At 39.2% G+C, this 26,301-nt stretch overlaps 1 protein-coding gene across 1 annotated transcript in view; it reads right to left on the bottom strand.

The window, feature by feature from the left end:
* The window catches only part of LOC150091220 (dipeptidyl peptidase 1-like), a 95,379-nt gene that overhangs the window by 55,912 nt on the left and 13,166 nt on the right, over positions 1 to 26,301 (bottom strand). The window contains exons 2-4 of the mRNA XM_090382876.1: positions 17,126 to 17,400; positions 15,448 to 15,465; positions 8,793 to 8,812 (exon numbers count right to left, since the gene is read on the bottom strand). Of these exons, the coding sequence (XP_090239002.1) occupies positions 8,793 to 8,812; positions 15,448 to 15,465; positions 17,126 to 17,400 (313 nt within the window). The remainder of the gene's footprint in view (positions 1 to 8,792; positions 8,813 to 15,447; positions 15,466 to 17,125; positions 17,401 to 26,301) is intronic.

The following is a 26,301-nucleotide window of genomic DNA, read 5'->3' as shown; positions in this document are numbered from 1 at the left end:
TAATCAAGAGGCGTGTGTTATGCACTGCTGCTCCTGCCCACCTGGCCATGGAAGTGCCCCATCGCTAGCCCAAATATCAATAGAGAAAGAAATACTTGTTGATTTAGAAAGAAAAAAATGAATTGCACGACATGATTTTAGAAGAATTCACATTAAAGCCAAGACGATTAGAGTTTATGTTCAAATAGGTGAGTTAAATTATTTCTTATTTAATCCATAATTATTTATTTATTGGTTGAACCCAGAGAATGGTAACCCTTACAAAATGGTGGCAAGAAGCGGGGGAAGGCAATGATTGACAGGTTGTGACTCTGCCCACTCATGCATTTCCCCTCTTCATTTCATTTGTTCCTAACTATTTATAAATGGCGAAGGAAATAAATAATTATTGCTATATTACTTGAAAACATGGGCAAACTACATGTCAGGAAGTAGCTTATGTAATTCTAATTACAGGCAGCATCTGCTGTCCCTTGTTAGAATCGTATATTTTGTATAAAATTGTGGAGCTGGAAAAATGCTTAAATTCCTACTATCCTGACTTCTGGAATTTAATTCTCCCTAACTATTTGGAGAAGCAAGTGACAAGAATTAAACTATATTAACATGCGAGATATTTCATGATGTTAAAGTTCCACTTTGTCTCTGAAATTCACCTAAGTTAACTTCAAGCTTGCATAGACTACTGAAATCTGATCTTAACCCAGAAGTAGCGACAGAGCACCTCACAGGTGTCCCTCAAAAATAACATTCTGCATTAAACCGCGAACCAATGATTAAAAGCCGAATGGGCTAGCCATGTGGATAAAGTGCCTGCCTGGCAACCCAAAGGTCGCAGGTTCAAATCCCACCTCGGGCTTGGATCAGAGTACTGCAAAAATCTTGAAATCTTGGGAGGTGCATTATGGCCATAGAAGCCGATGCGCCAACAACTAACTTAAAAAAAAAAAAAAAAAAGATTAAAAATCTGAAATTTTTTCTACTTTCCTATATAAGAGTCAAACTTTTACTGCAGTAGTTTCTGAAGTGATATTCTTATGATTTTCATGTAGAATTTAAATGTGAGAACCTGTAAGGTGCCCTGCCACTGTTTTAGCAACTATTTGTATTTTGCACGAAGAATGCCATGGTACCAGAGAAGTGGCAATGCTGTGCTTGTTTCAAGTTACTTGTCTTTCCTTTCTTACTAGGTCAATAAACATTTACTGTCTTACCCTAATTTTTCTTGAAAGATTTATTATTGTTTTCATAGCATGAGGACAGTAACACAAAGAAGAATAAAGACAACTTCATTTTAAGAAAAAATGTATTCATGTTAAACTATGTATTATGATTTCTATAAACTGGGTTGTTAATTGTAGAAACTATTAAATTTGCCTTTTCCACGTTACCAAACAGAGATTAGTGGGACTTTACTCATGTGTAAAGTCCCACTAATCTCTGTTTGGGGATTTCCCAATTGATCCAATGTACTCAATTTGGGATTATTAAAGATCTTAAACCTTACATTATGTAGGAATTCTAATGAAATTTTAAGCTGAGTAAAACAATTTACTCTAAATAGTTTTACTCAATAAAAACAATAAAACAATTAACTCTAAGTTTAAAGTAAAATTATAATACTTTATCGATTGTTTTCATATAATTTACTTATTTGCTTGAAATATCAGAGAATTCCAAGCAAATAGATAATCTTAACACTATTTTGATGTTTCAAATTCTTTTTCGAGTTCATCAAGTCTCAAGAAAAGAGAGTTTCCTTCCCTTCTTCTTCAGAATCTTTTAGTTTTTATGTGGTACTAAGTGTTTTACTCAACTTTACATTCATTATTGAAGATCCTTATCATTGTCAATTTTTGGTTTTTATGCAATAATTTCTTTTTTTTTCTTTTTTAAATTAAAATGTTTAACTGATAGTGTTATGGAGATAAAGGTAAGTAGATGTAGTATTTTAACAAAACTCTAGTAACTGATGTTTCCAGAAAAGAAATGTTAGAATCATACACACAGAATACCTTTTGATAGTAGCAGCTGAGAATCACACAGAATTTTTCAGACCATTATCAGACCATTTGACCACTTTCCTGCAAAACACCAGATATTATGTTGAAAATATGTTGGGCATCACCTAAGGCCAGATCCAGAACCTACCATAATCAATAACCTCCACCTTCCTTTTACTGACCCACACCTAGTGCCAAATGTTTTTACTAACTATGAAAAGGAGTTTTCATAGTTAGTAAAAACATGCAGGTTAACAAATAAGTTTTCATCCTTCTGAATCAAGGTTGTGCACTTATGATTCTACCTATCTATACTAAATTAATACCAAAAGGTATTAATCATAACCATATGTTTCCCATTACGTTGAAATGAAGTCATAATCTCGGGCAATAGAAGTGAAATTTAAACTGTTTGTAGCTTTGTTTCTCATTTTTCAAATTAGTTGTATAAGTTGTTACAAATTTTTTCACTCTGAGAGGTGTATCACTAACAAGGAATGTTAGTGATATATTTATACGAGGATACCACGTATAATTTTTTTTTTTAAATTTATAATTTATAAAAACCACATATAAATTTATCACTTCATTTATATGTGGATATCATGCACTTAAATCTAGACTCCTAAAAGTTGGAGAAAAGTCTAAGAGTTAGCGGAAAGAAGAACGATAGTAGGAGACCAAAGGTTACTCCAAAAGAAAGGAAAGGAGCCACATCCGTTTTACTCGCACTCACTCACTTATGCCTTGAATAATAATGCTTCTCCAATCGAGAAGACTATTGTTACTTATTCTCAGTCTCAGTGGATACCCCCAGTGGCTGTTTCAAGGCTATCTGGCCGTTCATCAGTGGGTGGGTAGTACTCCTGATGGTATAACAGCTAACAATCCAGTTGTGAAATTAAGTCAACAATATGAGAGCTGTCAAATGGTGTTTAGTAGTTTAATATTTAACAAAAAATTCAATGCAAAAGCTTCAAACTGGAGGAAAATTTATAGACATATAAGTTACTGCAAATGCATCATGTCTATATGCAGTAAATTAACCAAGGTTAATTTACACTGGCACTGTTTCATCATATCTCATATTGTGAATGCCTTCACAACAAGTTGCCAATTAGGTTATACTTTGAATAAGACACTTCCCTAATAGAGAAGACTATTGTTACTTATTCTCACTGGATACCACCACCCAGATGGCTGTTTCAGGGCTATTTGGCCCTTTATTAGTGGGTGGGTGGGTAGGTACTCTGATGGTATTTTATTGACCAATGAAGAACCAATAACCGTGAAATGGCCGACTGGGTGATGATGGTATCCATCAAAAATAAGTAAGAATACTCTTCTCTATTGGGAAAGCATTACTTATTTGAAGTACAGCAATACCTCACTTAGCACGGCTTCAAACAGCACTGGTTTCACTATAACATGGTTTTCAATTAAGTTTAAGTCAAAAATTGTATATACTAAAACTCATTTAATAGCCTAGACACTACATATATGCTGTGTTGACGTAGCCTAGATGTGCATACATATATGCTGCAGTGCCAACTCTATTGTCTCATATGCACATGTGCCAATAGTTCTCCTCAGGCAGTCAGCGTCAACGTGCAACAGTGTTCAATAGGCCTGATGTAGCCGAGTGGTCAGGAGCGAGAGTCCATAGCACGCGTTCCTTGAGTGGACCGGGGTTCAAGCCCGTGAGTACTAAATACGATAAATATTTGTATTGACGATTTATTGTAAATTCTACCGACTTGGTTGTCGTGCCGGAGTATAAACAGAAAATTTATTTATTTATTCTTAATTCCATCCTGATGAGATGACGTGATAGCTTTTCAAACTTTTCATTTCACAATTTATTTTTTTACCCTTTAAATACGATTGAAAATACACTGTCTGCCACTTTATTAGGTACCCCTGAATAGTAGCATGTTGAGCCTCCTTTAGCCTACAAAACAGCCTGAATTCGTCTAGGCATGGATTGAACAAGATGCTGAAAACGTGCAGGAATGGAGTACCATGCAGACACGAGTGTGTCATTACATATATGCAGTTCCTTGAGATTCGATTAGCACGAGACTCGAATTAACGCGGTTTATATTTAGCTATCGATTTTCGATTAGCACGAATCAAAACTTTGATTAGCGTGGTATTTTGGCTTGGCCTAAAGAAACTGGAGCTGGTGATGCTACGAAAGTCAGTACTAAGCTATGAATATAAATACACTGCTAAAGTATGCATAACATTAGAGAAACACATTGCTTGTTTTCTTGGTGAGCACGCGGTTCTGTTCGCAAAAGGGAGTAACTGTTTATTTCGCGTTATTTCATACCTCCTCTATCGAGAAATAAACAAAAACGAATACAAGATAGTGTAGCCGACCGGGCTAGCCGAGTGGGTAAAGTACCTGCCCGGCAACCCAACGGTCGCGGGTTCGATTCCCGCCTCGGGCTTGGATCAAAGTACTGCAAAAACCTTGGGAGGTGCAATATGGCCACAGAAGCCGATGCGCCAACAACTACCAAATCAAAAAAAAAAAAAAAAAAAAAAAAAAAACAAGATAGTGTGGGAAGCTAGTTTGTTTTTCTACCATAAGAAAATAAAAAGAAACGGATTATTTCAAACGTGTATTATTACAACAACTGAAATATTTCCTAACATTATTCACTCTGAAGGACAACACCTGCCGCACCGCATTTATTATGTACATGCAGATCAGTTGTTCCTGCATTGCGTGTTAACGTGCAGACTCCCGTGTACCTCCTGCATACTAATTAATTACATTAATTTCTATTACATGTTTTATATATTAAGTAATTATTAACTATGGATAAAAGGAAAAGTGTATCTGATAGTGCCTCTGGTAAAAGAAAAGAAAAGTGATAACATTAGATGAAAAAATTGAAGTCGTAAAAAGATTTGAAGATTTGTGAGAGTAAAATACATATTTCTCGACAACTTGGAATGCCTGAATCAACGGTTCAGATGATTTTAAGTAAAGCCAGTGCATATAAGGAAAAAGGTAAGCTTGCTTCATCGTCAGCACACACACACAAACCACAAGAAATAGAAGTGTTACGATGATTGAGATGGAACGTCTTTTAGCCATTTGGATAGAAGACTGCAATCAAAAAAGAATTCCAATCTGCACAATGACCATAAAAACAAAAGCCTTGAATATTTTTGCAACGTTAAAGGAAAAGTCAACAATATAAAATGTTCAAGCAAATTCTTCAAAAGAAAAAGTGACTGAAGCGGAAACAGAAGAAAATTTCACTGCCAGTAAAGGCTGGTTTGAATGTTTTAAGAAAAGAACAGGACTGCATAACGTTGCATTGACTGGAGAAGCGGGAAGTGCAGATAAAGATGCAGCCATGAAATATCCCGAAATTTTAAAGAAAATTGTTGATGACAGCAGCTACACAGATCAACAAATATTTAATGTTGATGAAACAGGTCTTTTTTGGAAATGAATGCCACAAAAAACCTTTCTAGCAAAAAAGAAAAGGCTCAACCAGGCTATAAAGTTTCCAAAGATAGAATAATACTTTTATTGGGAGGCAATGCAGAAGGCGATTTGAAATTAAAACGCACTGTTATCTATAGAAATGAAACTCCTGGATCTTCCGGTAAAAGGTTTTAATAAAGCAAGCCTATCCGTTGTTTAGCGCTCTAATAGAAAAGCTTGGGTCATGAAAGCTTTATTTGAAGAGTGATTCACTAGCTATTTTTGTCCGAAAGTTAAGGCCTACTGTGAAGAAAATAATCTTGCATTCAAAGTTTTATTAATTTTAGACAAGTTATTTTTTTACCTCCAAATACGACAAGTCTTTTACAGCCTATGGATCAAGGCATAATCGCTATTAAGGCCTATTATTTATGCAGAACATTTGCACAAGAAATTGAAGGAAATGGTGCAGTTTCTTTAGTTGAATTTTGGAGAAATTACAACATCAGGAAAGCAATAGACAATATTCATGAGTCATGGTCTGAAGAAACATCCAATTAATTTTGCAAAAAAAAGAAAAAGACACAGAAAAACTACGTTATGACAGTGAGACAGAAAAGGGAGCAAACTGAACCAAAAAGACGGATTCTCTGTGATAAACCTGGAGAGTTGGCCGACATGTAGACATTTTGTCTTTTAGAAAATTTCCCCCTTTATCATTACTTTTCCATGTTTTAAAAAGAAAGGCTTTTAAAAATCAAGTGTAAATTTCAATTGTGTCCTGAAAAGTAATAAAAGTATACTAACACAAGAACAACAAGACTCAACCTTCACAAAAATAACTAACATTCATTATACATGTAGATACTGTATTCAAGATGAGAAATAAACATGTGCATAACAAAAACATACACATTATTATTATTATTTTTTTATTATTAGCCATATGGTGCAAGGAAGCCTGAGGCTTATGCTGCACCAGCCAAAAAAAAAAAAAAAAATTCCCATGCTACCTTGAGAAAGAGGGAGGGATGGGGGGGGAGAGAGTCAGAAGTAGAAAGGAATCACCAAGAAGGCAAGAAAGAGAAGAATGATGATATCCAGCTCAGGATCCTAGGTTTGCCAAGCCCATACTCACCAGCTGTGAGCCCCTGAGGCAACACGAACAACATCACAATTAAGTCATAAATTTAACCAACTATTTCAATTAACAAACACATGGAGCTGTAAAGCTCCATGTGTTTGTTCATTTAACAAAGAGAAAAAAAAAAAAAGTAAATATCAGGGAACTTGGTTTTTCCAAGGGACATTTAACAGGAAAAGTATACACAGACATTACAGGAAAATAAATGCGACTAAAATAAAAAGTTGTTAATAGCAGGAAAACATGAATACCAAATAATGTAAATATGGTGTTTTGTTCTTGGCACACATATGAAGGGCACAGAGGAAGGATGATCCAAGTCCAATTTTAGTTGATTTTAAACTAATGGAACATCAAGAAAGGTTTTATTAGATGATTAGTAAAATGGAAACTACAGCAAGAAAAAAACATCCAAGAAATATTAGTGTGCTGCCTAAACACAACCATAGTCCACAATCTGCAGAGCAAGAATGATTATAGAATGGACAATTCAATGATTAAGAACAGTCAGAGTCCAGTACTTATTCAAATAACAGATGTCATTTTTCCTTGTTCAGAATTACAAAAGGATTGGAAAGAAGCAATATGGACATCAAGAAGAGAAAGTCATCCTTTTCTGGTCATGACTTACTTCTCCAATATTTTCAAGAACTGGACAGAGTAAACTTAAAAAAAAAAAAAAAAACAATATCATAGTCACAAATGAATATCCAATTTTCTTTTACCATCATGAAAATTATTTTGGCTCTTGTAACTGAGCAGTTGTAACTTTAATTACTTGGAAGAGGGGATCTCTGTGATTGTTCATTATTAGGTTAATGAATTGACCTGCACTACTTATATCACATGGTAAATGGGGCTCACATCTGGTGAGTATGGGCTTGGCACACCCAGGGTTCTGAGCTGGATATCATTATTCTTCTCTCTTTGTGATCCCCTTCTACTTCTGACTCTGACTCTCTCTCTCTCTCTCTCTCTCTCTCTCTCTCTCTCTCTCTCTCTCTCTCTCTCAGGATAATTCATGAATTTTTTTTTTTTTTTTTGGCTGGTGCAGGATAAGCCTTAGGCTTCCTTGCACCATATAATAAATTTGATGAATTTGAGGTATTGCTCAAAACATCAAAGGCAGATATTGTTCGGATATCAGAGACGTGGTGTCACACAGATATAAGGAATGCAGAAATGGAATTTGGGGAGTATGATGTGTACAGAAAGGATAGACAGGATAGGAAGGGAGGAGGGGTTATGCTATTAGTTAAGAAACACATAAAATCCAAGGAAGTGAAGCCAGTTGACATCGCTGGACAGTGCAGTGTCGAGTCAGTTTGGTGTGACATAAGCATTGGGAGATCAAAATTGAGAGTGGGAGTGTGCTATAGGCCTGATGAGTATAATAAGAAACTGTACAGGGAAATAGAGTGGGCCAGTAAATCAGAGAGTCTTATAATGGGGGATTTCAATTTCCCATATATTGACTGGAATTTGTGGGTTGGTCACACACACACACACACACACACACACTGCAGGGCTTTTGTAGTAGTAGTGGCATTTGATGCAAGAAAGCAAGTGTATGAGCTTATGCAGCATCAGCCAAAAAAAAAAAAAAAAAAATCACACCATTCCCTCCAAATGCCTGTCCAGTTCCTCCTTAAATTTATTCAACCTATCAACTTCCACAACGACAGATGTAAATTTGTTCCAGCAATTAACCAACCCACTGGCTAAAGGCAAATTTCGGCACATCTAATCTACATCTGTCTTTTCTTAATTTGAATTTATGCCCCCTTAGGTTCGTAATCTGAACAAGCGGAAGGATCCCATCAGAATTCAGCGTGCTCAACCCATTCAAGGCCTTTTATACCTCAATCAGATCACCGCGCAGGTGCCTAGTCTCCAGCCACTGCAATTTGCAGAACTTAAGCCTCTCTTGGTAAGAGGATTCCTTCATTCCCCTCACCAATCTTGTTGCCCTTCTCTGTACACGCTCAAGTAAATCTACATCCTTCCTAAAATGAGGCCTCCAGACCTGTACGCAGTACTCAAGGCGTGGTCTGACCATTGCCTTATACAGAGGGATAATCACCTCCTTTTCCCTGCTAGCAAAATTCCTATATATCATTGACAAAACCCCATGACCTGCCCTGGCAGCCTGTCTGCATTGCTCAGAAAACTTCATATCTGACTGCACAATTACTCCCAGGGGTTTTTCATTTTCTAACACCTTAAGTGTAGTACCACACAGTTGGTACGTTTCTCTGGGGTTACTTCTACCCATATGCAGTACTTTGCATTTGTCAAGGTTAAACTTCAGTTGTCACTTCTTAGCCCATCTGCCCAAATTATCTAGATCCTGTTGCAGTAGCACACTGCCATTACTGTCATTAACAACCCTGCCAACCTTTGTATCATCTGCAAATTTCGACATTAAGCCTGATATACCTTCATCAATATCATTGATAAATATACAAAACAACAGCGGACCTAACACCGAACCCTGTGGGACTCCACTAATAACATTAGTCCAAGAAGAGCAGCACCCATTGATTACCACCCTCTGTCTTCTCCCACTTAACCATCCTTTTATCCATTGTAGCAACTTACCCTTAATACCATTCTGCTCCAATTTGTACAATAGTCTTCCATGCGCAACAGTGTCAAAAGCTTTCCTGAAATCCAAATATATGATATCAAAATAATTTTTTGCATCCAGTTCCTTTGTAACCACATCATAATATCCTATCAAATTTGTCAGACAAGACTTTCCCTTAACAAACCCATGCTGTGTCTGAATTATTGCTGCAGTCTTGTCTAGATGATCCTGCAATGCATCTTTAACCATTGACTCCATTATTTTACCCGGAACAGAAGTTTAACTGGTCTGTAATTACTCGTGTCACCCTTCGATCCCCCTTTGTGAATTGGGGATACATTGCACATCTCCAGTCCGTGGGGACCTCCCCTGAGTAATAGGACGCTCTCATAATTATGGCTAGGAGTTTGCTTAGTTGCTTTGCCGCTTCCTTTAATATAACTGGATAGATCCCATCCACCCCAGGTGCTTTTCTTATGTTTAACTTCAACAATTTCTCCTCCACTTTGCTTTCAGTTATTACAAAATCATTAAGTATCCTGCTACAATTTCATAACCTCCTGCCGTTTTCAAACCTTAATAATTCCTCATGTGTGAATGTAGATGCAAAATACTCATTCAGTTTGTTTGCTATCTGAGCAGGATCATCAACAGTCGAACCATCGATATCAAGTGGATCAATCAGATTCATCCCCTTCCTTTTAGAGTTTATATAAGTAAAGAAATCCTTGCTGTTTTTCTTAGCATCTTTTGCCAAGGATTTCTCGTAATCTGCCTTCGCCTGCCTAACCTCCTTTGTCACCTGATTACAGACTAGCTTATATCTGCCATAGGCTTATGAGTCGCTTGATAATTTATATGCATCCCATGCATTTTTCTTCTCTATTACGAGTCTCATTAGTTCATTAGATAACCATATAGGCCTAAACCTTGAACAATATTTCTTAATAGGTATGAAACTTTTAGTAGCTTCCACGATTAATTCCTTGAATGCTTCCCACTTAGAATTTACTGTTGGTAACATCGTCAGTTGATCCCACTGTACAGAATTTAAAAACTGTCGGAGACCACTGTACTCACCTTTATGGAAGCAAAAACCCTTTCCTTTACCCCTGATGGTAATTAACCTTTAAGTAAATCCCACATCAGTACACTGTGATCACTGCCACCTAGCGGTTCCTTTATCTGCAAATTCTTAATACACGAATGATCAATGCTGATAACCAGATCAAGAGTATTACTTTCTCTGGTTGCCTCTTGAACATGCTGCTACAGAAAACAATCATCCAATAATCCACAAAAGTCTGACTAGTGTGTGAGTGACCAACCCACAAGTTCCAGTCAATATCTGGGAAGTTAAAATCCCCCATTATAAGACATTCCGATTTACTAGCCCACTCTATTTCTCTGTACAATTGTTCATTGTACTCATTCGAGTCATTAGGCATATAACACACTTCTACTCTTATTTTTGCTTTCGCAGTGCTTATGTCACACCAAACTGACTCAACCGTGCACTGTTCATCTATATCTACTGGATGCACTTCTTTTGATTTATTGGATGATTGTTTTCTATATCAGCATGTTCGGGAGGCAACTAGAGGGAGTAATACTCTTGATCTGATTATCAGTATTGATTCTTCATGCATTAAGAATCAGTAGATAAAGGAACCACCAGGTGGCAGTGATCACAGTGTGCTGAAGTGGGATTTACTCAAAGAGGTAACTACCATCAGGGGTAAAGGGAAGGGTTTTTGCTTTCGTAGAGGCAACTATGATGGTCTGAGACAGTATTTAAATTCTATACAGTGGAGCCAACTGATGATGTTACCAACAGCAAATTTAAAATGGGAAGCATTCAAAGAACTTATCTTGGAAGCTACTAGGCTTTACATACCAACTAAGAAATATTGTTCAAGGTTTAGACCTAAATGGATGTCAGATGAACTAATGAGACATATGGCAGAGAAGAAAAATGCATGGGATACATAGATATAAGTTGGTCTGTAACCAAGTCACAAAGGAGATTAGGCAGGCAAAGGCAGATTATGAGAAATCCTTGGCAAAGGATGCAAAGAAAAACAGAAAAGAGTCCTTTACCTATGTAAACTCTAAAAGGAAAGGGATGAATCAGATTGGTCTACTGGATATTGATGGTTCAACAGTTGAGGATCCTGCTCAAGTGGCTAACAAACTAAACTAGTATTCTGCATCTACATTCACACATGAGGAGTTATTCAGGAAGGGGAATGCCAGAGATGAAGTAAACTCTGGCAGTGAGCTAGATGATTTTGTAATAACTGAGAGAAAAGTGGAGGAGAAATTGTTGAGGATAAACATAAAAAAGGCACCCGGGGTGGATGGGATCTACCCAGTTATAGTAAAGGAGGCAGCAAAGGAAGTAAGCAAACCCTTAGCCATAATTATGAGAGCTTCTTTGGACTCAGGGGAGGTACCCATAGACTGGAGATGTGCAACTGTGACCCCAATTCACAAAGGAGGATGAAAGGCTGACACAAGTAATTATAGACCTGTGAGTTTAACTTCTGTTCCAGGAAAATTAATGGAGGAACTGGTTAAAGAAGCACTGCAGGATCATCTAGACAAGACTTCAGTTATAACTCGGACACAGCATGGTTTTGTTAAGGTGAAAGTCTTGCCTGACCAATTTGATTGGATACTATGATGCAGTCACAAAAGAACTGGATGCAGGGAATAACTTTGATATTATATATTTGGATCTTAGAAAGGCTTTTGATACTGTTGCACATGGAAGACTGCTACACAAATTGGAGCAGTGTTGGCATTCGAGGCAAATTGCTGCTATGGATAAAGGGATGGTTGAGGGGGAGAAGACAGAGAGTGGTAATCAATGGACACAGCTCATCGTGGACTTATGTTATTAGTGGAGTCCCTCAGGGTTCAGTGTTGGTCCACTGTTGTTTTCTGTATTTATAAATAATATTGATGATGGTATATCAAGCTTAATGTCCAAGGATTACACCAATGACGCTATGCTGCTGCAACAGGATCTGGAAAGGTTGAGCAGATGGGCTGAGAGGTGGCAGATGAAGTTTAACATTGACAAATGTAAAGTACTACACATGGGAAACAGCATCCCCAGAGCAACGTATCAACTCTGTGGTACTACACTGACAGTGGTAGAGAATGAAAGGGACTTGGGGGTGGTTGTGCAGGCAGATATGAAGTTCTCTGAGCAGTGCAGACGGGCTGCAAGAGTAGCTCATGGAGTATTGTCAATGATATACAGGAATTTTTCCAGCAGGGATAAGGAGGTGATTATTCCCTTGTATAAGGCAATGGTCAGGCCACACCTAGAGTACTGTATACAGGTCTGGAGGCCTCATTTCAAGAAGGATGTAGAGCTGCTGGAACGAGTACAGAGAAGGGCAACAAGATTAGTGAATGGAACAAAGGGGTGCTCTTACGAAGAAAGGCTTAAGTTTTGCAAATTACAGTGTCTGGAGACTAGGCACCAGCGAGGTGATCTGATAGAGGTGTATAAAGCCTTGAATGGTTTAAGCATGCTCAATGCCGATGGGATTCTTCCTCTAGCTCAGAAAAATCACCTGAGAGGGCATAAATTCAAATTGAGGAAAGACAGATGTAGGATAGACGTGCGGAAATTTGCCTTTAGCCAGCTGGCAGTTGGTTGGTGGAACAGACTTCCATCCTTTACTGTGGAGGTTGATAGTCTAAATAAATTTAAGGCTGAGCTTTACAGGTATTTGGAATGAATGGACGGGTGAAATGGGAGTGTTTTTTTTTTTGGCTGATGCTACATAAGCTTGCTTTCTTGCATCATATGCCTCTACTAATGCTAATGCTAATATAGCTAATAATGATAATAATAATAATATTATTATTATCATTATTATTATGCAAGACAGTGGAGCAAGTGTTGCTGTCCCCCGTAAGGCTACCACAAGAGAAGGGCAAGACCATCCAGCCCCTCCAACTGAAAGTACTTCCTGTGCAACTGCGCTAGTGACCACCCAGGAAGGCAGAAAACACCAATGCATGAAGTGGAGCATTGAAATGAATACGTACATCATGTGAGCATACTATGAAATAACCAAACTAGAGACCGATATGACAATGTACAGGTCGCAACTACATACCAAGTGGTTGGAACGATACCCTGATATTCAAGTCACCGAACAGCGATTAGCAGACCAAAGAAGGACCATCATCACAAAGAACCTAATAGCTCCTGCTATCTTGGAAAAAATCAAGCAGGACGTGATCGATCAATTACAAAGCACAAAGAATGTGGTCAATATGGAACCAGAGGAGGAACAGTATACCACAGAACCAGAGGAGGAAGAGCAAGAAGAAATACAACCCAACAGTAGCTGAAGTGGAAAGAGACGAAGTCATGATTTCCAGAATAGAAGACAAGTGGAAGAAGGCCCTAACAGAATTCGAAGGAATGGACCCCACAAGAACCCACATGATACCTATGCAGAGGCCAAATAAAATCCTGTGGAGAGTAACAGACCACCTCAATCAGCAAATAATGCCACATTACCTTGACAACAATGGTGCAACGCTGGAGGCTATCCACACAGCCGTATACTGTGCTGCCATAGCAGCTACTAGGATTAATGGAAAAGAAACGAGAGACCAGCAGCAGAAGAACCGAAAACAGAAGGAACTACAAGCTTGGGAAAGAAAACTTCAGCAGAAGATAGAAGAATTAAGAGTCAAGATAGATCAGTTGACCCAATACTAACATGGTAATAGAAGTAAGAAATTGATTGGAAAGGTGAAGAGCATCCTCAAGAGAGAGAGCGTCCACAGCAAACATGAGACCAGAAATCAGAGAATAGGAGAATACTTGGACACACTGAAGCAGAACCTCCTCGCACTCAGCAAGAGACTACACCGATATAAAGAGAGCTCCCAGAGAAAAATAAACAACCGAATCTTCGATGAGGACCAAAGAACCTTCTACAGGAAACTGGGTGAAGATGAGACAGCAGGAAATGGACACCTGAGAAGAAGACGATCGAGGAGTTCTGGGGAAATATCTGGAGCAGTGAAGTAAGATATAACAGCAGAGCTGCATGGACAGAAGTAGAACGGAAAAAAACTAAAGACATACAAGAGATGAGAGAGTGGGAGATTCAAGAAGAAGAAGTAAAACAGTCGATCAGGAACACCCACAACCGGCGAGTCCCAGGAATTGATAACATCCACAACTACTGGTATAAGAAGCTCACCTGCACACACACGAGCACCTAGCAGAGCAGTACACTCGAATTATAAGGCACCCGGAGACAATCTCGAAGTTTCTCACTGAAGGAGTCACGTATCTGACGCCTAAAGACGAAGATACAAGAAACCCGGCAAAATACAGGCCAATCACCTGCCTCCCAACAATGTACAAGATCCTGACCAGCTGCATAACCAAGAAGATATCAGACCACTTAAAGAGTAGAACATAATGGCTGAGCAGCAGAAAGGATGCAAAGGGAGGAGCAAGGATGCAAGGAGCAATTAACCATAGATGCCGCAATTATGGAGCAAGCCTACAAGAAGCACCGCAACCTATACACGGCCTACAACGATTACCGCAAGGCATTCGATTCCGTACCTCATAGCTGGCTAATAGAAACCCTGAAGATCTACAAGGTCAATCTGATAGTGACAAACTTCCTAGGAGCAACAATGGCGAAATGGAGTACCACCATTAAGGTCGAGAACATCACAACCAGGCCAATCCCAATTAGAAGAGGAATCTTTCAGAGAGATGCTCTGAGACCACTGTGGTTCTGTCTAGCACTCAACCTGCTATCCACCATGCTTAGTAGCAGCAAGTATGGATATAACTTCAAAGAAGGAAGAAAGAACCTGTACAACCTCACCCACCTGATGTACATGGTTGACATCAAGCTCTACGCGGCAACCGAGAAGCAACTCCAGCAACTACTCCGGATCACCGAAGAATTCAGCAAGGACATCAGGTTGGAATTTGGTCTAGACAAATGCAAGACCCACACACTGCACCAGAGAAAATTAGTTGACCAAAACTACCAGCTGCTGACTGGTAAAGAGATCGAAGCTATGACAGAAGGAGAGACCTACAAATACCTAGGGATGATGCAGGTTCAGCAGTTAGAGCACAGGGAATCAAGAAGTGCCTGACTGAAAAATATCATCAGAGACTCAGAAACCTGCTGAAAGCAAAACTGAATGGAGGAAACACAGTTAAAGCCATAACCACCTATGCAGCTCCAGTACTAACATACACCTTTGGGGTCATAGACTGGACTAACACTGAGCTAGAAGATATCATGCGAAAGACAAGGACAATGATGACCAAGAGTCGCCAACACCACCCGAAGTCAGCAGTGGAGAGACTAACAATAGCTTGGAAAGAGGGAGGAAGGGACCTGATAGAGCAACAGAAAACAGTGATAGTTAACCTGAAGAATTACTTCGAGAACAACACAGCACCACTCCACTAGGTAATAAGGAAGATAGATAAGTGGTATACCCCACTCAACCTAAGCGAGAAACACTCTCCTGCCCAGACAGCACAAGAAACAAAGTGAGAAAGATGGGCAAAGAAGACACTCCATGGCAGAATGACCTCCATCAAGATCACATAGATAAAACTGCTTCCAATGCATGGCTCACGAGCGTGACGCTCTTCCCCGAGACTGAAGGATTCATGCTGGCCATCCAGGACAAGGTAATCGACACCATAAACTATAGAAAACACATCGCAAAGGAGCCTGGAATGTCAGATGACACACGTCAACGATGCCACCTGGTCTCAGAAACAATCCAACACATCACGGCGGGGTGCAAGGTGATACCCCAGACTGAGTACACCCATAGACACGACCAGGTAGCCAGGATAATACATCAGAAGCTAGCAAGGAAATACCAGTTGACCACAGAAAGTGTACCATACTACAAGTACAAACCCCAGGCAGTACTAGAGACCCAAACCCACAAGCTGTACTGGGACTGCGCCATAATAACGGATAAGACCATCCCGCATAACAGACCGGACACGAGGGAAAAGGCTACCTACCTTATTGACATAGCGGTGCCCAACACTAGCAATGTCAGGAAAACCCACGAAGAAAAAATTAGGAAGTACACGAACCTGAGACATGAGGTCAAGGAGATGCGGCATATGCAAGAAGTATTGACCATCCCGATCATTGTGTCAACCACCAGTATGGTGCCAAAGGCGCTACATAGCAGCCTAGCAGCAATAAGTCTCCCAGAGAACACCTACAAGGAACTCCAGAAAGTCGCAATCCTGAACACCTGTATGATAGTCAGAAATTTCCTCGATCAACAGTAACACCAGACATTACAACCACCCTGTGTACTTGGTAGCAGTACCTGTCACGGAGTGGAATCCCCCAATCAGGGAGAAATAATATAATAATAATAATATTAAGTAATTTATTATTGAATCATACAATTTAAAGGAACTGAACCACCTCAAAGCGAAATACTTAAATAATTTATGAGTGCATTTTGGAAACTCACTGTTTCCCATCTTCAATCCAGTTGGGGAGGACTGGCCCCCCAACCAAACTACTTTAAAATCTCTTCTGTTTGAAAGCAATATGGATCAGAGTCCTGAATCTTGAATAAAAAAATTACATTATTAACATACTATAATGTTCCCATCAACAATTTATTGTCTGTAGTAGTAAACAAATATCCTATGATTAAAATAAAGGGAGCCATAACATTTTGCATTCTTTAGTTTGTGAGAAACAAGTCTACTCTGTACTGACTCTGACCATTCTTGCACTGTATATATAAAATATGAAGATTCTGAATAGTTTTAACAGGGTATGCTTCCCCACCCCCTCCAGTGTTTTTCGAATAAACAGTTTCTTTTTCTTAAAATAAACTTACCCCATTTTGTCATAGTGAACTTTGGGAGATAGTCTGCTTGCTTTTTTCCCTATGTAACATGCCCAGTTATGCCCAAGAACATCGTGTGACCAACCTGGAAGTGTGTAATCACAAAAGTTAGTCACATTTGTTGGACTAATTTCTTTGTACGCAGAAAAGGCAAAATATTTTCTGTAATTTATCACCACCTCAAATCCTTGGTTGTAGACAATAGTCCAATGACCTTTATGTCCATACTGATCAACAGCTATATCCGGAAAGAGCAAGTCAACACGAACAACACTGATGGCTGGACCTAGAGTAAATTTTTTAAAGAAGTGATCAAGGATATCAATTAAAAACATAAATATGCAAAAAATATTAAATATTGCAAAAACATGCAAAAACCTAATTAAACATAAAATAACTTTATTACCAGCTATTATTTAATTATAAAGTTTTAGGTCCTCACTAGCAAGCATAACAGGCTATTCATTGTGTGTCTGTCTCTCTCATAGAGAGAGACACACAAATTAGACCACAAATAAATGGAAAATTTAATGATATAGGTTTGCAATATTTAATATTTTTTGCATATTTATGTTTTTAGCTGATGAAAATAAATAAAACAAAACCACTAAAGGGTATTTATTTAAAAACTATAAAAAGACAATAGTTTTTATGTTGTTAATTGTCTTTTTATACATTTATCAGGTGGCAATGGCATTGCTCACAAACGCAACTTGATCATTGCTGTGAATACCACTTAAATAAAGCTTCTTCCAGCAACACTTCTTTTGGCTTTTTTTTTTTTTAATGTCTCTATATTTAATACATTGCTTTTATCATTCCCCATATTGAATTTTAAAGGAAATATCTTTACAGATTCTCTTTATTTTTTTAATATCTGACAGAACCTGTTGGCCAATACTGAATTTTTCAGCAATTTTTTTCTTCCTCCAGGAACACCATTTTCAAGTTAATGATAGTTAAAGTAAAGTGTTTTCTTTTTATTTCCCTTTTTAATTCTTTAGAACCCATAATTACATAAAATGTACATAATTATATAAAATGTACTTATGTACATACATATGTATAAAGAAGTACACAAATGAAGCGATATCAGCAATAGCATCTGTCTGACTTAAAGTTAACAACAATATTGAACAACATGCAAGACAATGCAATGTATGTTCCATCTCTCACTGCACAGTCAATCGGCATGCAGTGAGAGTTACTCATCTGGCTTCCTAAATCCTGTGTGCCTTTCAGAGTACTCAACTGCAAACAGAATTTTCATATTTTGACCGGATTATCAGACATCCGGATTAACTATAACTGGATTAGCAAGGGTTTACTGTACATATACATTTATAGATTAATATATACTGCAATACATTTAATCTGAAAGACTGAAATAAAATATGCTTGGTACCTAAATTAGCAGGATGGTTTGTCCATATTTTGTTAAAAAAGTGCTTTGTAAAAGCAATATGTGCCCCTGAAAAACCCAATTTTGCCCAGACACGATAGGAGGGAGTATATGACAAGAGCCTTGTCAATCAATTCATCACTGGAAAGATTGTGCAATGCTCAAGGGGTAGAATTTTTTTTTAGCCTGGTCTGTACTTGTTAACAGGAGAGACTGCTTTTACAGGGATGGGATACCCTTAAATAGAAAGGGTGCAAGAATATTTGCTGATGCTATCGAGGCAGTGTTAGGTGGGTCGGAAAACTGCTAGCTTGGGGGGGATACAAGGATTAATAGATTAACAGTACCACTGGCAGAAGTATAAGTGATTCTTGCACTGCTTCTATTGGAATGAGCCTGGAAAACAAGATGCAGGGTATTTCCGAGACTGCTGGGAGTCACTGTGGTATAAGAAAACACATGGGTTGTGTTAGGGTAGCTAAGAATAGGAACAGGTGCATGTATACTTTCGTATACACCAACGCTAGGAGCCTGCTAAATAAATTTGATGAATTTGAGGTATTGCTAAAAACATCAAAGGCAGATATTGTTGGGATATCAGAGATGTGGAGTCACACAGATATAAGGAATGCAGAACTGGAATTTGGGGAGTACGTCTACAGAAAGGATAGACAGGATAGGAAGGGAGGAGGGGTTATGCTATTAGTTAAGAAACACATAAAATCCAAGGAAGTGACGCCAGTCGACATCGCTGGACAGTACAGTGTCGAGTTAGTTTGGTGTGACATAAGCATTGGGAGATCAAAATTGAGAGTAGGAGTGTGCTATAGGCCTAATGACTCTGATGAGTATAATAAGAAACTGTACAGGGAAATAGAGTGGGCCAGTAAATCAGAGAGTCTTATAATGGGGGATTTTAATTTCCCAGATATTGACTGGAATTTGCGAATTGGTCACTCACACACACTAGCAAGGCTTTTGTGGATTTATTGGATGATTGTTTTCTACATCAGCATGGTCGGGAGGCAACTAGAGGGAGTAATACTCTTGATTTGATTATCAGTAGTGATTCTTCATGCATTAAGAATCTGCAGATAGAGGAACCACTAGGTGGCAGTGATTACAGTGCGCTGAAGTGGGATTTACTCAAAGAGGTAACTACCATCAGGAGTAAAGGAAAGGTTTAATGCTTTCATAAAGGCGACTACGATGGTCTGAGACAGTATTTAAATTCTATACAGTGGGACCAACTGATGATGTTACCAACAGCAAATTCAAAATGGGAAGCATTCAAAGAATTTATCTTGAAAGCTACTAGGCTTTACATACCAACTAAGAAATATTTTTCAAGGTTTAGGCCTAAATCGATGTCATATGAACTAATGAGACATATGGCAGAGAAGAAAAATGCATGAGATACATATAAATTAACGGGCGACATGGAAGCCTATGATAGATATAAGCTGGTCTGTAACCAAGTCACAAAGGAGATTAGGCAGGCAAAGGCAGATTATGAGAAATCTTTGGCAAAGGGTGCAAAGAAAAACTACAAAGAGTTCTTTACCTATGTAAACTCTAGAAGGAAAGGGATGAATCAGATTGGTCCAACTGTTGATCCTGCTCAGGTGGCTAACAAACTAAATGAGTATTTCGCATCTATATTCACACATGAGGAGTTATTCAGGGAGGGGAATGCCAGAGGCAAATTAAACTCTGGCAGTGAGCTAGATGATTTTGTAATAACTGAGAGGAAAGTGGAGGAGAAATTGTTGAAGATAAACATAAAAAAGGCACCTGGGGTAGATGGGATCTATCCAGCTATATTAAAGGAGGCAGCAAAGGAAGTAAGCAAATCCTTAGCCATAATTATGAGTTTTTTTGGACTCAGGGGAGCTATCCATGGACTAGAGATATGCTAATGTGACCCCGATTCACAAAGGAGGATCAAAGGGCGACACAAGTAATTATAGACCCATTAGTTTAACTTCTTTTCCAAGAAAATTAATGGAGGCACTGGTTAAAGAAGCACTGCAAGATCACGTAGACAAGACTGCAGTTATAGCTCGGACACAGCATGAATTTGTTAATGGAAAGTCTTGCCAGACCAATTTTATTGAATACTATGATATGGTCACACAGGAACTGATGTAGTGAATAGTTTTGATATCATATATTTGGATCTTAGAAAGGCTTTTGATAATGTTGCACATAGTAGACTGCTGAACAAATTGGAGCAGCGTGGCACTGGAGGCAAATTGCTGCTATGGATAAAGGGATGGTTGAGTGGGAGAAGACAGAGAGTGGAAATCAATGGACACTGCTCATCGTGGACTAATGTTATTAGTGGAGTCCCTCAGGGTTCAGTGTTGGGTCCATTGTTGTTTTCTGTATTTATAAATGATAGTGATGATGGTATATCAAGTTAATGTCCAAGTTAGCAGGCAATACGAAGGTTGGCAGGGTTGTTAAGGATACTAATTACGGTACACTGCTGCAACTGGATCTAAAAAAGTTGAGCAGATGGGCTGAGAGGTGGCAAATGAAGTTTAACATTGACAAGTGTAAAGTGTTGCATAAGAGAAGCAGTAACCCCCAAGTAATGTATCAACTCTGTGGCACTACACTGACAAGGTATAAGGTATGTTTGTGTCAAACGGCACCTGGGATTTCTCCCAACTCAGCTGTATCGAGGACAGTACACTGTCAAGCCAGAAACTTGAAAGTGTGTGGGCCGTGTCTGTGCAGTGTGATATGCTCATTATTTGACCGGCTTATTGGTCGCCAGGCCCCTAGTGGGGCCTGAAGTTGCCCATACCCTGCCATGTGGAGGCTAGCCAGGTGCATCCAGTATCAGAAAAAATTGCTCTGGCAGGTCCTGCCACCTAGTTTCCTGGGATTTCAGTGGCTAGGACCTTTAAAAAAAAAAAAAATTATTTTTACGCATTTGACATTACTGCTTAATGGGATTGCTGTTTGGAAATCGCTGGTTGGGGTTGAACGCTAAAGAGATGTGTTAAAGGCCTAATAGGTCAGGCAAAATTTTGATGTTATTAAATTTAGACGTGAGGCTTTACGCTAGATAAAAGCTAATAGTGTTTGTTGTCTTAGAGATTTAGAAAAAACTGGTGGAATTTAGACGTTGATTAGAATTTGGCGGCATTGTTAAGGGTGTACCTTGGTCGATTTAGTGAGAGAGGATGGAGACTGAAGACTGGGGGGAAAACAGATAGAAGAATAGGGATGATAGAGTAGGCATTCCCAAAGAAGTCAGTGGAGAAGAGCCCCACCAGGCGAAGTATGGGGGTAGGCAGGGAGGGGAGGGGAGGAGACAGAGATCCGTCTCCCCCCTGCCTGGGGATGGGGTTTTAAAGGGAACCAGGTTAGAGTACCCAGTTCAGATCGCCAATGGCGTGTTGGCAGTAAAGCCGCAGAATGTCTTCATCAGTGTCATGTCCGAGCAGTGTCGAGTCCGGTATGAAGGTCAAGCTGCCCATCCCACTCCGGGGGTGGGATATGTTACCTTGCAGTGGAAACACTGACAGTGGTAGAAAATGAAAAGGACCTGGGGATAATTGTGCAGGCAGATATGAAGTTTTCTGAGCAGTGCAAATGGTCTCCAAGAGTAGCTCATGGCTTGTCAAGGATATACAGGAATTTTTCTAGCAGGGATAAGGAGGTGATTATCCTCTTGTATAAGGCAATGGTAAGGCCACACCTTGAGTACTGCATACAGGTCTGGAAGCTTCATTTTAAGAAGGATGTAGAGCTGTTGGAACGAGTACAGAAGGACAACAAGATTAGTGAATGGAACAAAGGGTTGCTCTTACGAAGAGAGGCTTAAGTTTTGCAAATAAGTGTCTGGAGACTAGGCACCTGCGAGGTGTATAAAGTCTTGAATGTATAAAGTCTTTGACTGAGGTGTATAAAGTCTTGAATGGTTTGAGTATGCTCAATGCTAAATGGCCTCTGTAGCCGAGTGGGCAGGAACGGAAGTGCAGTAGCACACGCTCTTTGAGTAGACCGGGGTTCAAGCCCCTGACTGCTGAATACAGTCGATCTGCCAACCCGCACTGGACCAGCGTGGCAGATTATGGTCCATTTCCCTCAGCATGAATTGTTGAGGAGGCTTCCATCCTGCAGTGGGTTGATAATGGCTGCACCTTACTTTTTTTTTACTTTTTATGCTCAATGCCAATGGGATTCTTCCTCTCACTCAGAATAATCACCCGAGAGGGCATAAATTCAAATTGAGGAAAGACAGATGTAGGATAGATGTGAGAAGTTTGCCTTTAGCCAGCGGGTGGTTGGTTGGTGGAACAGACTTCCATCCTTTGTTGTGGAGGTTGACAGTCTAAATAAATTTAAGGCTGAGCTGGACAGGTATTTGGAATGAACGGAGGGATGAAATGGGAGCGTTTTTTTTTTTTTTTTTGGCTGATGCTGCATAAGCTTGCTTTCTTGCATCATATGCCTCTACTAATGCTAATGCTAAGAACACTAATTCTTAATTTTTTATACAGTAATGTCAGAAATGTCATCAATAAAATGAGTGAATTGAAGCTGCTGGTTAGGACAAGTAAGGCTGACATAAATAATAGGGCTTACAGAAATATGGAACCATCCGGAGATAGGGATGATGGGTTTCAGTATGGTATGTATAATGTATTTAGAAAGGCAGACAGAAGGGGTGGTGGGGGTCATGCTTTTTATCAAAAGCAGCCTGAGCGCAACAAAAGCTTTCCCCGATTCAGACGTTTCGCATGATGGTATAGAAACTGTATAGTGTGAGACAGTTGGAAGCAAAGGTATAACGAGAGTGGGAGTAATCTACAGGCCAGGTGATTGTGAAGATTATGATAAGAGCCTCTACATGCAAATGGAATGGGCAAGTAAGCATGATTATCTTATTATGGATGATTTTAATTTTGCCTCTAACTGAATGGAGCAAATGTGAAGGAAACTCAACATAGACAAAATTTTTTAAATCAACTAGATAAGGCAACAGAATATTCTAGACCTCATCATCACCCATGAACCAGGTGACATAATAGGGCTGACAGTACATGAACCAGTAGCAGTAAGTGATCACGGAGTTATACAGTGGACGATGAAGAGAGAGGTAGCAGTAGTTAAAGGCAAAGGAATGGGTTATAATTTCAGAAAAGGAAATTATGATGCCTTAAGGTGCAACACGGCCTCTATTAACTGGGTAGGTATTGCACAGAGAGTGAATACAATTGAATTATGATACACCTTTAAAACATTAATCACAGAAGCCTTGAATGTGGAGTATTAAAAATATACTCCACAAGGATTCCAAGTTGGATGAATAATGAAGTTGCCAGATTACTTGAGCAGAAAAAGACATCTCTTGCATTAGAGACAAATAAAAAGTACTGAAGCCTATAACAGCTACAAAGTAATCTGTAACAGTGCCACAGAAAAGGCTAAGCTAGCAAAGGCAGATTATCAGAAATCACTGGCAAAGAGTGGGGATAAGGAATTCTTCATATATATAAATGCAAAGAAGAGAAGGACAAACCAGGTCGGACCCTTATATAACCCCAGGGGCTCACATCCGGTGAGTATGGGCTTGGCACACCCAGGGTCCTGAGCTGGATATCATCATTCTTCTCTTTCTTGGTGATTCCCTTCTACTTTTGACCCCCCCCCTCTCCCTCTCTCTCTCTCTCTCTCTCTCTCTCTCTCTCTCTCTCTCTCTCTCTCTCTCTCTCAGGGTAACTTGGGAATTTTTTTTTGGCTGGCGCAGCATAAGCCTCAGGCTTCCTTGCACCATATAGCTAATAAAAATAATAATAATGGACATGGGATAGTATTAGATACCCCAGCTGAAGTAGCAAATGAACTCAACAGTTATTTTGCATCGACATTTACAGAAGAAAAACTTTGTGTCAATGAGAAATTATGGGAGTGAAGCTGAACAAATTTTGTAATTAATGATGCTGAAATTTCAAATGTTCATATAATGAAAAATCTTTTGAGTCTACAGGCCAGTAAAACTCCTAGGGTCAATGGCATATACCCTATAATCTTAAGGGAGGTGGCAAGTGAGCGCATTGAACCATTGAGGATAATTATGAGAGCATCACTGGACTCGGGAGTGATTCCAATGGATTGGAAAAGTGCCAATGTACCTCCAATACATAAGGCCAGTTCTAAGAGTGAGTGGGAAATTACTGACCAGTCAGTCTAACTTCAGTAGTAGGGAAATTCATGGAGACAATGATAAGGGTGGAATTCAGGATCATTTAGATAGAAATGGAACTCTGAAGGAATCTCGGCATGGTTTTGTAAAGGGGAAAATCATGTTTAACAAATCTGGTTTGCTATTTTGACAGGGTCACTTGTGAGCTGGATTTAGGGAATAATTTCGGCATTGTTTATTTGGATATCAGCAAAGCATGACTCAGTCCCATATAAGCGGTTACTTTATAAGCTGGAACAGGTTGGAATCACAGGGAAAATCCTTAGATGGATGGCTTCAGTGCAGGAGGCAGAGGGTTGTGATAAATGGTTATTCCTAGGGCTTTTTTTGTGACGGTATGCAACGGTATGGCGTACCGGCACCTTTTTTACAGCGTGCCAGCACGGGTGACACGCCTGGCATGCAGTGGGTGTCAGCCATGCCAGCTGCTTCCATCTATTAAGGAGATCACGTGACAATGGGCGGAGTCAGCACCTGTCAATCACGGCCGCATCGCTTGCAGTCTGGAAGGGGTACCCGTTTCTGAATCTCGACCAAAACTTCATTATGAAATTATTTTTACTTATTTTTTTACTTGGTACTTACTGTATTTTTACATTTTACTTATTATTTTTTATTTATTAAATAAGACTCACCTTTGACTTATTTTTAATATACTTGTATAATAAATTTATGCTTAATAAAATGTGTGTTAATAAAATTAATGGTCGAGATTCAGTATCGGATATAGTGTACCAACTGCTAGCGATACGGCCGTGATTGACGGGTGCTGACTCCGCCCAGTGTCATGTGATCCTTAACAGACGGAAGCAGCTGGCATGGCTGACACCCACTGCGTGCCAGTCGTGTCACCCATGCTGGCACGGATTTTTCTTGATAGCAAAGAATGAGTACTGGCACCTATTTTTTTTTTACAAAAAAAAGCACTGGTTATTCCTCAGATTGGGTTGATGTAAGAGGTGGGGGTCCTCAAGGATCAGCATTAGGACCACTGTTGTTTTTGATTTTCATAAATGACATTGATGAAGGGGTAGAGGGTGTGATGTCTAAATTTGCAGATGATGTGAAGATTGGTAGAGTAGTTAATGATCACTACCAAGCAGAGCTTCTTCAGCGTAACTTAGATAGACTTCAGGGTTGGTCAGAAAAATGGCAGCTATGCTTTAATCCAACAAAGTGTAAGGTATTGCACATGGGGAACAGTAACCCCAAAATAATTTATACACTTGGTGGAGTTGAACTAAAGCCGGTAATAGAGGAAAGGGACTTGGGTGTTATGATACGATCAAACATGAGTTCTCCGAGCATTGCAGACATGGAACAAGGAAGGCCCATGGTGTCCTATCACTGATTTATTGAACATTTGCTTGTAGAGATAAGGATGTCATAATCCCTTTATATAAGGCTATATATTGTTAGACCACACTTGAAATACTGTGTTCAGGTATGGAAACAGCACCTAAAAAAAGACATAAAGCTCCTTGAAAGGGTCCAAAGATGTGTAACTTGCCTGGTGAAATTGGCAAAAGGGCATCCACATGAGGAAAGATTTTGAATAT

The sequence above is a fragment of the Mastigoproctus giganteus genome, chromosome 1, assembly GCF_048544385.1.
Source record: "Mastigoproctus giganteus isolate SK-2022 chromosome 1, ASM4854438v1, whole genome shotgun sequence".
NCBI lineage: Eukaryota > Metazoa > Arthropoda > Arachnida > Uropygi > Thelyphonidae > Mastigoproctus > Mastigoproctus giganteus.
Note: the sequence above shows the minus strand (reverse complement) of the source record. Positions and strands in the feature narration are given on the sequence as shown.